Below are 13,197 nucleotides of genomic sequence, written 5' to 3' on the forward strand. Positions count from 1 at the left end.
GAATTTGACACCAAGCCATGGGAGATATTTGAAGGAAGAAGCAGGTTTTAATGAGCGCCTTAAAGAAGAGAGAAGCAGAGGGGTTCAAAGAAAGAATTCTAGAGCTTAGGACCTAAGCAGCTGAAAGTATAGCATCAATGGAGCAATGAAAATCAGGGATGCATAAGAGGACAGAATTCAAGATCTCAAAAGGGTTGTCAAGGTGGAGAGATTACAGAGATAGTGAGGTCAAGGAGGGGTTTGAAATCAAGGAAGAGAATTTTAAAATTGAGGTGTTGCTGGTCTGGGAGCCAATGTATGTTATAAAGTACGGGGTGATGGATGAACAGGACTCGGTGCAGTTAGGATACAAGCAAAATTTTAGATGAAGTTCAAGTTTGCGACTGGAGTTTGCTAACATAATGCACAGTACATCTCTTTTTGTTATGTGTTTAATATCATATTTCATAATAAAAACAGATTGTTCAGTTCACAACATTTATGTTAATTCTTTTAAGGAAAACTTCTTAGGAAGAGAGATCATGTTTTGAGGTGGAGAGCCATGTACCATTTTCATCACAATGTGAATCACAGCAGCAAAGAGTGTTTCTTTCTCATTTTTCACCCTGACCCACCACCCTCATCCCACCCCATATACCTCCTGAAGAAATCAACTCCTCAGTGTGATACTGTTCCAGTCAACATCAGGCACTTTAATCAGGTGCTCATTATTCATGCCTTGAGCCTTGCTGATGAAAGCTCTTTGAGCTGGAGGAGAAGCCCAGCTGGCCTTTTTCTTAAAACAACATGCAGACTTGGTAGAAGTTGTGGAACAGCAATAAGGAGTGGGAACCATAACTGATTTTTCACCTCCCCAATTCACAGGGAACTGTGGCCAACTGTAGTGTTCCTGCTGCCATCAACCAACTCAGAACACAACAGGAATCAAAACTCAGGTCTACATGGTCTGTATAGCTCTGGGACATCCTGAGGCCACAAAAGGCACAACATAAATGCAAGTCTTTCTTTCTAAGGCTCAACTACTCACTGCTCTTGAGCCACCACAGAAATGGTTTAACAATTAAATTTTTTCTTTTTTTTTCCACAACAAAAGGTTAGAAATGTATAAATCCCTGGCCAGGCCTGAGCTGGAGGACAGTAGACAATCCTAAACTTCACACTTCAGACAAGATGTAAAAGGCTTAGAAAGGGTACAGGGGGTGTTAGCATGGGATGAGAGAATTCATATTACGTGCAGAGGTTGTATCAGTTAGTCTTCTCTTCCAATGTGAAAACCCCTAAGAGGTGACCCAACATGATTTCAAGATGAGAAGTTTTGATAAGAGTAGATAAAGAAAAGTTATTCCCTCTGGTGAGTGGGTCAATAACCAGAGGTCATGGATTCAAAATCATTACCATAAATCTGGAGGGGAAATGATGAGAAAAGTTTTCACTCAGTTGGCAGAATCTGATCTGATTTATCCAAAAAGGTGATGGAAGTTGATGCTATAAATAATTTTAAAAGGGTGTTGAACAAATATCTGAAATGTAGAGTTACAGGCAAAAAGCAAGGGTAAATACGACTCTCTTCCAAAGAGCGAACACAGGCACGATGAACTGAATGGCCGCCTTCTGTGATTTGTAAAATACTTTTTTCATCAAGACTGTGTTCCTCTTAAGCTGGTTTTGAAAGGCAGTGGAAATAACCAGGCAAAAGTCAGATAATAGTTTGTATACAATGGGTCCCACCAGCACGCATGTTTTTGTAATAAAATTTAACCCGGTTTACAATATGCAAATCCATGAGTGCGAAGTCACATTTCAGGGCAATAGCCACAACAACTGAAGAAGGTGGTTTACACCCGAGTCCATTTTCTCTTGTCTGGTGGTCAATGCCCTGCGGATCAAGTGGTCCTAAACATTTCACAATGTCGATAGAGAACTGTTGAACTGTTTAGAACCACTACACCAGGAGGACTTGTAGCCAATAGTCGAGACATCAGCAAGGTCCCTTTAAATATCCTCCCGGCTATCTGACCATCACGTGACCGAGTCGCTGTTTAAAACTTCGAGCGGCACTAAGCGAACAACTAGCAACGGAGAGACAGAGAAAATTATTTTAGCAACGGTTAAGAGCCACACAGAGTAAGCCTTAAGAAAACATTTCTAGCAACACGGCGCAACGTAAGTTAGCAAAAATCCCTCCGAGTTTCCCCGGACTCCCAATCCCTCCCTGGATTCCAATTGTTCTTCCGCTGCCGCAAAAAAAAAAACATTTGGGGCTCCAAAATATAAAAATCCCCGAATAAAATCTGTATAAGTTTGTTTCATCTTGAGCAGCCGCTAACCTGATCGGAGTGCGCCATTCACCTAAATTCTTTGCTGTTCCACTTTGAGGGCTGTGCACACGTTTCTTGGTTGGACTGATCTTGATTGCCTTCTGCATTGTCGCTTTACCGAGCGCCCCTTTTTATAGCTGTTTCAGGGAGTCGCATACCTCACTGAGGAATGAAGTCTTTACTAACATGACCAGTCCTTCCAGGTTGCATCACCCGCTGCATCTACTCTCCTAGAGAGAGAGAGAGAAAAAAAAAGGTGCCTACCCTTATCTGTCAGAACAGAAACGACTGTGAAATAAACCCCAGCAAAAGCAAATTGCTAAACTGGTTTGGGAAGCTCCAGCAGTAATGAATACTCCACCCATCTGTGGCACTTAAACACAAACACAGCGTTTAGACACTCAAATAGTCAAACACGGACACAGTTTAAACACGGTAAGGCATGACTACTAAATCTTTTATTTGCAGAAGTGTGGCCGGTGCAGCGGCCGTAGCATGTTCGCTGAGTTAGAAAGTTACAGGGTCAAGACCCAGTCCGGGCTTTGAACATGCAATCTCCAGCGACACTGATGGAGGTGCTACATGGGTGGAGCTGCTGTTTTTCAGATGGGACCTGAAACTGAAGCTTCGCCTGGCTCTTCAACTGAATCACACAATCACAGAATTGTTACGGCGCAGAAGGAGGCCTTTCGGCCCATCGTGTCTGCACCAGCTCTCCAAATGGGCATCATGACTTAGTGCCATTCTCCAGCTTTTTCCCGTTACCTTGCACATTGTTTCTATTCAAGTACTTATCTAATGCCCTCTTGAACGCCTCAGTTGAACCTGCCTCCACCACACTTCCAGGCAGTGCATTCCAGACTCCAGTCACTTGCTGTGTGAAAAGGTTTTTTCTCAAGTCACATTTGCTTCTTTTGTAAAACACTCTAAATCTGTGCCCTCTCGTTCTCGATCCTTTTACGAGCGGGAACAGTTTCTCCCTATCTACTCTGTTCAGCCCCCTCACGGTTTTGAACATCTCTATCAAATCTCCTCTTATCCATCCCCTCTGCAATGAGAACAGTCCCAGCTTCTCCAATCTATCTTCGTAATTCAAGTTTCTCATCCCTGGAACCATTCTTGTAAACCTCTTCTGCACTCTCTCCAAAGAAATCACATTGTGATCACCCAGAACCATGCACAATACTCCAGTTGAGGTCTAACTAGTGTCTTATGTAAGCTCAGCATAACCGCCCTGCTCTTGTACTCCGTGCCCCTATTAATAAAGCCCAGGATGCAGTGTGCTTTATTAACTTCTCTCTCCATCTGTCCTGCCACCTTCAATGATCTCTGCACATATACACCCAGGTCTCTCTCTCTGCTCCTGCACACCCTTAAGAATTGTCCCCTTATTTTATATTGCCTCTCCATGTTCTTCCTATCAAAATTAATCACCTCAACACTTCTTTGCATTGAACTTCATCTGCCACCCATCTGTCCACTTCACCAATTTGTCTATGCCCTTTTGAAGTTCTTTTCTGTCCTCCTCACAGTTTACAATGCTTCCCAGTTTTGTATCATTTGCAAACTTAGAAATTCTCCCCTGCGCACCAAGATTTAGGTCCCCCTGGACCATGACCCCAACATTGAACATCAAGCCATTGTTTCCAGGACTGCTACTGACCTCATCTCCTCTGGAGATCTTCCTTCCACAGCTTCCAACCTGATAGTCTCCCAACCTCAGACAGCCCGCTTCTACCTCCTATCCAAAATCCACAAACAGGACTGTCCCGGCAGACTGATCGTGTCAGCCAATTCCTGCCCCACGGAACTCATTTCTTGCTATCTTGACTCCATTCTCCCCTTGTCCAGCCCCTTCCCACCTACATCCGTGATTCCTCTGACACCCTACATCATATCAACAATTTCCAGTTCCCTGGCCCCAACTGCCTCCTCTTCACCATGGACGTCCAATCCCTCTACACCTCCACCCCCCACTGGGATGGTCTGATGGCTCTCCGCTTCTTCCTCAAACAGAGGCCTGACCAATCCCCATCCACCACTACTCTCCCCCATCTGGCTGAACTTGTTCTCACTGAACAATTTCTCCTTAAACTCCTCTCGCTTCCTCCAAATAAAAGGTGTGGCTATGGATACCCGCATGGGCCCCAGCTATGCCTGTCTCTTTATGGGGTATGTGGAACATTCCTTGTTCCAGTCCTACTCCGGCCCCCTCCCACAACTCTTTCTCCGGTACATCGATGATTACTTTGGTGCTGCTTCACGCTCTTGCTTGGACCTGGAAAAAATTATTAATTTTGCTTCCAATTTCCACCCCTCCATTATTTTTACATGGTCCATCTCTGACATTTCCCTTCCCTTCCTTGACTTCTCTGTCTCAATTTCTGGTGATAGATTGTCCACCAATATCCATTACAAGCCTACCGACTCCTACAGCTATCTCGACTACAGCTCCTCACACCCCGCTTCCTGTAAGGACTCCATCCCATTCTTTCAGTTCCTTCGCCTCCGTCGCATCTGTTCTGATGATGCCACTTTCAAAAACAGTTCCTCTGACATGTCCTCCTTCTTCCTTAACCAAGGTTTTTCACCCACAGTGGTTGACAGGGCCCTCAACCGTGTCCGGCCCATCTCCCGCACATCAGCCCTCACACCTTCTTCTCCCTCCCAGAAACAATAGGGTTCCCCTTGTCCTCACTTATCACCCCACCAGCCTCCGCATTCAAAGGATCATCTTCTGCCATTTCTGCCAACTCCAGCATGATGCAATCACCAAACACATCTTCCCTTCACCCCCCACCCCGGTGGCATTCCACAGGGATCGTTCCCTCTGGGACACCCTGGTCCAATCCTCGATCACCCACTACTCCTCAACCCCCTCCCACGGCACCTTCCCATGCAACCGCAGAAGGTGCAACACCTGCCCCTTTACTTCCCCTGTCCTCACCGTGCAAGGGCCCAAATACTCCTTTCAAGTGAAGCAGCATTTCACTTGCACTTCCCTCAATTTAGTCTACTGCATTCGTTGCTCCCAATGCGGTTTCCTTTACATTGGAGAGACCAAACGCAGACTGGCTGTCCGCAAGTATTACTCAGACCTCCCTGTCGCTTGCCATTTCAACACTCCACCCTGTTTTCATGCCCACATGTCTGTCCTTGGCTTGCTGCATTGTTTCAGTGAAGCTCAACGCAAAATGGAGGAACAGCACCTCATCTTCCGACTAGGCACTTTACAGCCTTCCAGACTGAATATTGAGTTCAACAATTTTAGATCATGAACTCTCTCCTCCATCCCCATCCCCTTTCTGATTGCACCCTTTTTTTCCAATAATTTATATAGATTTTTCTTTTCCCACCTACTTCCATTAATTTTAAATGTATTTCCATCCATTGTTTTATCTCTACCTTTTAGCCTTTTTTGATTCCTTCACCCCACCCCACCCCCACTAGGGCTATCTGTACCTTGCTTGTTCTGCTTTCAACCTTTAATTAGCACATTCCTTAGATAATATCAACACCTTCAACACCTCTTTGTCCTTTTGTCTGTGACAACGTTTGGTTATCTCTACATATCACTGGCCCTCTATCCAGCTCTACTTGTCCCCCCTCCCCACACCCCCCACCAAACCTGTTTGTATTTCACCTCTTCTACTTCTACTTAGTTCTGTTGAAGGGTCATTTGGACTCGAAATGTTAACTATTTTCCTCACCGCAGATGCTGCCAGACCTGCTGAGCTTTTTCAGGCATTTTTGTTTTTGTTTTGGATTTTCAGCATCTGCAGTTTTTTGCTTTTAAGATTTAGGTCATTAGTATATATCAGAAAAAGCAAGGGCCCCAATACCGACCCCTGGGGAACTCTGTTACAAATCTTCCTCCAGCCGAAAAAATATCCATTGACCATTATCCACTGTTTCCTATTACTCAGCCAATTTTGTATCCACATTGCTACTGTCCCTTTTATTCCATGAGCTATAATTCTTCAAACAAGTCTTTTGTGTGGCACTCTATCGGAAGCCTTTTGAAGGTCTATGTACACTACATCAACAGCATCACCCTCATCAACCCTCTCTGTTATATCTTCAAAAAACTCCAGCAAGCTATTTAAACATGATTTCCCTTTTAGAAATTCATGCTGGCTCTTCCTAATCAACCTACATTTTTCCACTTGACTACTAATTCTATCCCAAATAATTTTCTCTAGAAGCTTCCCCACCACTGAAGTTAAACTGACTGGTCTGTAATTGCTGGCTTATCTTTACGACCATTTTTGAGCAATGGCTTAATGTTTGCAATTCTCCAGTCCTCTGGCATCTCCCCTGAGTCTAGAAAGATTGAAATATTATGGCCAATGCCCCTGCAATTTCCACTTTTACTTCCTTCAATACCCTTGGATGCATCTCAGCCGGTCCCAGTGCCTTGTCAACCTTAAGTACCGACAGTTTATCCAGCACTTCCTCCTTATCAATTTTGAACCCTTCTAGTGACAGAGTTTCCTCCTCTGTCACCATGGCATCAGTAGCATCTGCTTCCTTGGTAAAGACAGATGCAAAGTATTCATTTAACACCTCAGCCATGCCCCCTGCCTTCATGTGTAAATCCCTTTTTTAGTCCCTAATCAGCCCTACTACTCCTCCTTTTACCACCATCTTGCTATTTATGCGCCAATAGAAAACTTCGGGCTTTCCCTTGATGTTCGCTACCAGTCTTTTCTTATGATTCCTCTTTGCTTTTCTTATTTGCTTTTTCACCTCCCCTACGAACCTTCTGTATTCCACTTGGTTCTCTGTTGTACTTTTTACCTGACACCTGTCATAAGCATACTTTCTCTTCTTTAACTTATTTTGTATCTCCTTTTTCAGCCAGGGAGCTCTGGATTTGTTTGCCTTATCTTTCCCTTTTGTGCCCAAATCATTTCTTCTTTAAGGTAGCCCATTGTTCAACAACAGTTTTTCCTGCCAGCCTTTGGTTCCATTCTGACCCAGCTCCATTCTTGCCACAGTGAAGTCTGCTCTCCCTCAGTTAATTATTCTTAAACTGGATTGCACGTTGTCCTTTTCCACCATCGTCCTAAACCTTAGGATACAATGATCACTGTCCCCTAAATGTTCCCCCACTGACACTTGATCTACTTGGCCCACATCATTTCCAGGAACTAGGTCTAACAGTGCATCCTTTCTTGTTGGACTGGACACATACTGCTGTAGAAAATTCTCCTGAACACAATCTAGGAACTCTTGCCCCTGTCTGCCCTTCACACTGCCACTGTCCCAGTCTACATTCGGGTAATTAATGTCCCCATTATAACTATAATGTTTACACGTCTCTGTGATTTCCCTGCAGGTTTGTTCCTCTACATCCTTCCCACTAGTTGGTGGTCCATAGGCTACACCGAGCAATGTAATCGCACCCTTTTTGTTCCTTAGCTCTAGCCAAATTGATTCTGTCCTTAAACCCTCTGGGATATCCTCTTTCTCCAGCACTGCAATGCTCTCCTTAACCAATATCCTCACTCCTCCTCCTTTTCTTCCTTTCCTATCTTTTCAGAACACCATGCACACAGGAATATTTAACACCCAGTCCTGCCCTCCATTGAACCAGGTCTCTGTTATCACTACAACACCATATTTCTGCATGGCAATCTGCGCTTGTAACTCCCCAGTCTTATTTACTACACTCCATGCATTCACATACATGTACAGTAACCCTGATTTAGACTTCATGACTTTCTCCCTTACTCCAGCTCCACCCATTAACTTACTATTCTCTATACTAGTGCTATCTGTCTCTCCCAGTATTTTGTGCGCCTCTCTAATACTGTCTCCTGGTTCCCACACTTCTGCCGAGTTAGTTTAAAGCCCCCCCAACAGCAGTAGCAAAACGCCCCACAAGGAACCCCATCCCACCTCTGCTCAGGTGCAACCCAACCAGCTTGTACAGGCGCCATCTTCCCCAGCGCCAGTCCCAGTGTCCCAGGAATCTAAAGCCCTCCCTCCTGCACCATCTTTCCAGCCTCGCATTCAACTACCTTATCCACCTATTTCTATACTCACTTGCATGTGACTAGGAGTAATCCAGAGATTACTACATTTGAGGTCCTGCTTGCTAAATTTTGACCTAGCTCCTGATATTCTGTTCGCAGGACCACATCCCCTTTCCTGCCTGAGTCATTGGTACCAATGTGGACCACAATCTCTGGCTGATCACCCTGCCCCAGAAGAATGTCCTGCAGCCGCTCGGTAACATCCTTGCCCCTGCCACTAGGGAGGTAACATGCCATCCTGGAGTCAGGTCTACGATGCAGAAATGCCTGTCTGCTCCCCTAACTAATGAATCCCCTATCACCATTGCTTGTCCACTCTTCTTCCTCCCCTCCTGTCCAGCCCAGCCACTCGTGGTGCCACAAACTTGGCTCTGACTGCACGCCTCTGAGGAACCAACAGCCTCACCAGTATTCAAAACAGAAAACCAATTTGTGAGCAGGATCCCAGGGGAGTCCTGCAGTACCCACCTGGTTTTCTCAGACTGCCTGGCAGTCACCTATTCTCTTTCTGCCTTCATAGTCCTAGATTGCAGAATGACCACCTCTCTGAATGTGCTATCCACATAGCTCTCAGCCTCGCAGATGTGCCACAGTGACTCCAGCTGCTGCTCGAGCTCCGAAACCCAGAGCTCAAGTTTCTGCAGCTGGCAGCACTTCCTGCATTTCCTGTTGTCTAGTATACCAGCAGTGTCCCCGACTTCTCGCATATTACAAAACACTCATTCCACACGACCGAGCTGTCCTGCCATGCCTTGACTTCACTAATATGTGCACTTTGATTTACTTATATTACTTTATTTTACTGGCTCTGACTTAATTTTATTCCCCTATTCCAAGTGTTTCTTACTTAAAAACACGTAGCTGCTTTTTAAAAATGATACGCTTTTCTAATTTACAGCTATTTAAAGACATTCCCTCATATCAGTTTCTCACCAACCAATGAACTTACGATTTTCCTGTGGTGTCACTCTTCATTTTTTTTCTTCAAATCCGGTGTTCTCAAGCTGAAGCAGAAGTAGTTGTCTCCTGTGTGTTCTCCAACCAGGTTTGCTCTCTGCCTCTCTCCCAGGTAAATGTAGGTCCTGAGCCCCATGGTCTCTTTATATCCTCGCTGTGCATTCTCCAATCTGTTTGCTGTGCATTCTCCAATTTGGTTCGCTCTCTGGCTCTCTCCCTGGACATTAAATATCCCACAGCACTGTTCAAAGATAGACAACACAGGGGATGGCGGTGTTGTGGTTGTGGGGGGTGCGGGGAGGGTCTCCTGATGTCCTGCCCAACATTTATCCCTCAGACAACACTCTCAAAGACAAACAGGCGGATCTTTTATCTCATTGATGTTTGTGGGGCCTTGCATTACACAAATTGTGAAGTTTGCCACATTACAACATTTCAAAGGTACTTCATTGGCTGCAAGCGCTTCTGAACATCATGAAAATTTGAAAGTTGCTTTATAAATCCATGTTGTTCCTAGAAGAAGCATATCAACCAATTTCTGTATGATACCTGCACACAAATGAAAGGTTAACAGATAAACATCTCCCTACAGATGCTGCCTGACCTGCCGAGTATTTCCCCCTTTTCTGTTTTTATTTTAGATTTCTAGCACCCACAGCGCTTTGCTATTTCATTAAGACAAATAACTTTCTCTTCCAACTGCATGCTTATGCACACACAAGCTTCAATAATCCTCGATGAAGTATGTCTATTTTCTGGGTGCAAGAAAATGCCAGGAAAATGGGAGCTATATTATGGAGCACCACTTCCACATTATTGCAATGCTCCAAAATTTACTCCCGATTTCAACTGGGCCTTTCTGCACCTGAATGAAGCATTGCAAAGCAACTGATAGGCTGGTAAGGGTTAACTGAAAGTAGCGATGCCAGGCACCAGTTCTCTCTGTTTGTGTTGGTCACAGGTCAAGTGCAAGTTGCCTCCATATAAAATGGATGCCAAGGCTGCTGCTATTAAATTGGATACTATTATGAGAGGAGAGGGACGAAGTCAGAGGTGCAGATTGGGTTCAGATGGGATAGCCTGACTGAAAATTGTTCCACTACATCTGTAGATAACAGGTGTGAACTGTCAATGACAACTGCAGACAGGAACTCAGTGAAGTGTTGTTATGGTCCTGTTGATGTATAACAGTTTGATTGGACGTGTTCTTGGCAGCATTAAGGCCACAGTGTGGAAGGGCACCAGTTGTAATAACAACTCTGAGCTGAGCTCAGTCCTCCTGCTTCCCCAAACCCCTGTTTCTTTCACAGAATATGAAGGACAAGCCCTTCAAATGGAGTCAGAAATCTCTGGGACGACTAACCCCCCTGGTGAGCACCAGCTTTATTAGCAGGGCAAAATATTGGGATAGATAAAGTACCAAGTATACATGCCTCTATGTAACAACTCATTGGGTTGAAAAGGACATGGCACATTTATATAATATGTAACATGCAGGTCCTATGTACCCATGAAAATGTGATCAGGAGGGAAAAGAATGCATGCATGTCAGGTTACGTTGCAAAGACCGCAGCATAAAATAGGCCATTATTCCTGCAACAGAGCTAAGGCGTCACACAATATTTTTATGAAATATATATATAATCATGGTTAAAATAACTGAAGCCATATCTGGCTGTGACGTTTGAACAATATGAGCTAATCTAGCAGTATCAAAGAAATTTGCACCTTGTTATCTCCAAAGAGACGCTAACAATCCTGTTAACTGCAGAGACCAAATTCAAAGAGAATTATACAAAGGCCATCTACATCTCTTAAGCCAGGCTTGGCCACCTGGAGTCTACCAGTCTGCTAGGACAAAAAGCCCTGAAACTTTCCTTTGTAATTCTTAATGGTTGGAACTTTAACACTCTCAGGAACCCACCCAAAGGAATATACACCCTATGTCAAAGCCAAAGTGGAGAGGTAGGAGTCAATTAACATGACCGCCCTAGCTGGAGGAACCTGTAATATTGCATTGTGAAGTTGCAATGCTCAGTCTGCTATCTTCCATCTAGCAAGCAGCAGCTCAGAAAAAGGGCTCTGTCCCGTTTTGAATGCCTGGTCCCATCTACACTGTTTCAGCTGGGACTTTTGAACTTCTATACCATTGCCTACAAGACTAATTCACCTCTGCGTACCAATCTCGTCATGGAAGTCAACTCTATTGGAAAAGTGAATTATCTAGCATCTGTTCAGCCTGCTGACCTCTGTGAAGGGATTCACCATTAGACCTTTCATTCTGGACTCATGTGAAACAATAATTCTTTGCTGTGTGGTCTTTACCCTGCAAATCTTCCTTTCTCTATCCCTCTTTTATTGTATGAATGCACAGGGGGCTATGTAGCAACACCCCCCATCCCTTTTGAGTGTGTGCAAATAATCTAACCCTTTGAGTTTGCCCTATCTTGAGTTTGCTGTGGGATTATTAGTAAAAATTGGATCACACTAAAATCGAGAGGTTAGGAAATACACCACCATTTATAAAGGGGGACTCAAAATCAAAAACACCTTTTTGTTTATGGACGGGTGATGAGAGGAGAAATCAGGGCTGTTTAAATTAAACCCCTTCCTGTCTGTAACATTCCCACCTGCCATAACCCTCTGGTTGTTGTTGCTTTCTTTTTTTTTCTTTATTCTTTCATGGAATATGGTGTCACCGGCAAGGCCAACATTTGTTGCCAATCCCTAATTGTCCTTGAACTTAGTGGTTTGCTACACCATTTCAGAGGGCAGTTAAGAGTCAGCCACATTGGTGTGGATCTGGAGTCACATGTAGGCCAGGCAAGAATGAAAGATTTCCTAAAGGACATTAATGAATTAGATGGGTTTTTACAACAATCGACAATGATTTCATGATCATGCTGGGACTAACTTTCAATTCCAGATTTATTAATTGAATTTAGTTTTCACCAACCATTTTGGAGAGATTTAAACCCATTAACCCAGAACATTAGCCTGGGCCTCTGGTTACTAGTCCAATAATATTACCACTACACCACCATCTCTCCATGGTATTCATGCTATTCCCTTGGAGAACATTGTGAAGTTGCGTAATGACTCATAGACTGATTTACAGTAAGATAAACATGCTGTCTCCTTCCTTGGTCATAACCATTCTTATCAGCTGTTAGAGTACTAAGCCTTATATGGCAGGAGGGTTACATTGGTTCCCACAACCCACATGATGAGGGACAGGGAGACACCTACAACCACCACAGTTGAACATCCCTTTGAATGTCAATCCCAGCATTCAGAGACAGGGCTGAGATTTCTGCTGGCTGGGATTGCCTGGAGTTGAGTTTGAACTCTGCACCTTCTAACGCAGGGGCAGGAATGCTGCCACTAAACCTAAGGCTCGCTGAACACATGGTAAAGTTTTAGGATTTTTTTGTAATGCCCGGTTCACTGAATCTGGCAGTAAGCCTGGCTACCACTTCCTGTCAAATTCATTAGGAGTTCCTTCTGGAATATGCCATCTAAACAAAGCCTCCTTCTACCTTATGTTTATCAAGACAGCTACTGAGCCATATTCCCTTTAATAGGCTGCAGGCCTGGATCAACAACATTTCTTGTCCTGATCCAGCTACATGACTGCCAGAAGTACAGTTTGCACCAGTGCCCATTATATTCAAATAAGGCTTCTCACGGGATTTGGGCTGCAGCTGGATGCCTCCAGGACCATTGCACTTTGACACATTGCTCTTCACTTTGTCAGGGGTGCACCTCAAAGTGCCTTCTGTGGTTTACACAACAATATTGATTTCAACAAAGAGAGAAAAGCCATTTTATTCCCAGAATTTGATCACACAAGTTTGATTTCCTTGTTTTAGGTTTTCCTG

The 13,197-nt window shown here is 44.2% G+C and overlaps 1 protein-coding gene across 3 annotated transcripts in view; it reads right to left on the reverse strand.

Annotated features, from left to right (window-relative positions):
* kif26ab (kinesin family member 26Ab) overlaps positions 1–2,536 on the reverse strand; it is a 278,697-nt gene extending 276,161 nt beyond the window's left edge. For 2 of the 3 annotated variants that reach the window (XM_041214247.1, XM_041214251.1), the window contains exon 1: positions 2,328–2,536. In XM_041214247.1, coding sequence (XP_041070181.1) covers positions 2,328–2,425 — 98 coding nt within the window. In that variant the 5' untranslated portion in view covers positions 2,426–2,536. The remainder of the gene's footprint in view (positions 1–2,327) is intronic. The other variant, XM_041214249.1, reaches the window with a different exon arrangement.
* Between the last annotated feature and the right edge of the window lie 10,661 nt (positions 2,537–13,197).

Source organism: Carcharodon carcharias, chromosome 20 (genome assembly GCF_017639515.1).
Source record: "Carcharodon carcharias isolate sCarCar2 chromosome 20, sCarCar2.pri, whole genome shotgun sequence".
Lineage (NCBI taxonomy): Eukaryota > Metazoa > Chordata > Chondrichthyes > Lamniformes > Lamnidae > Carcharodon > Carcharodon carcharias.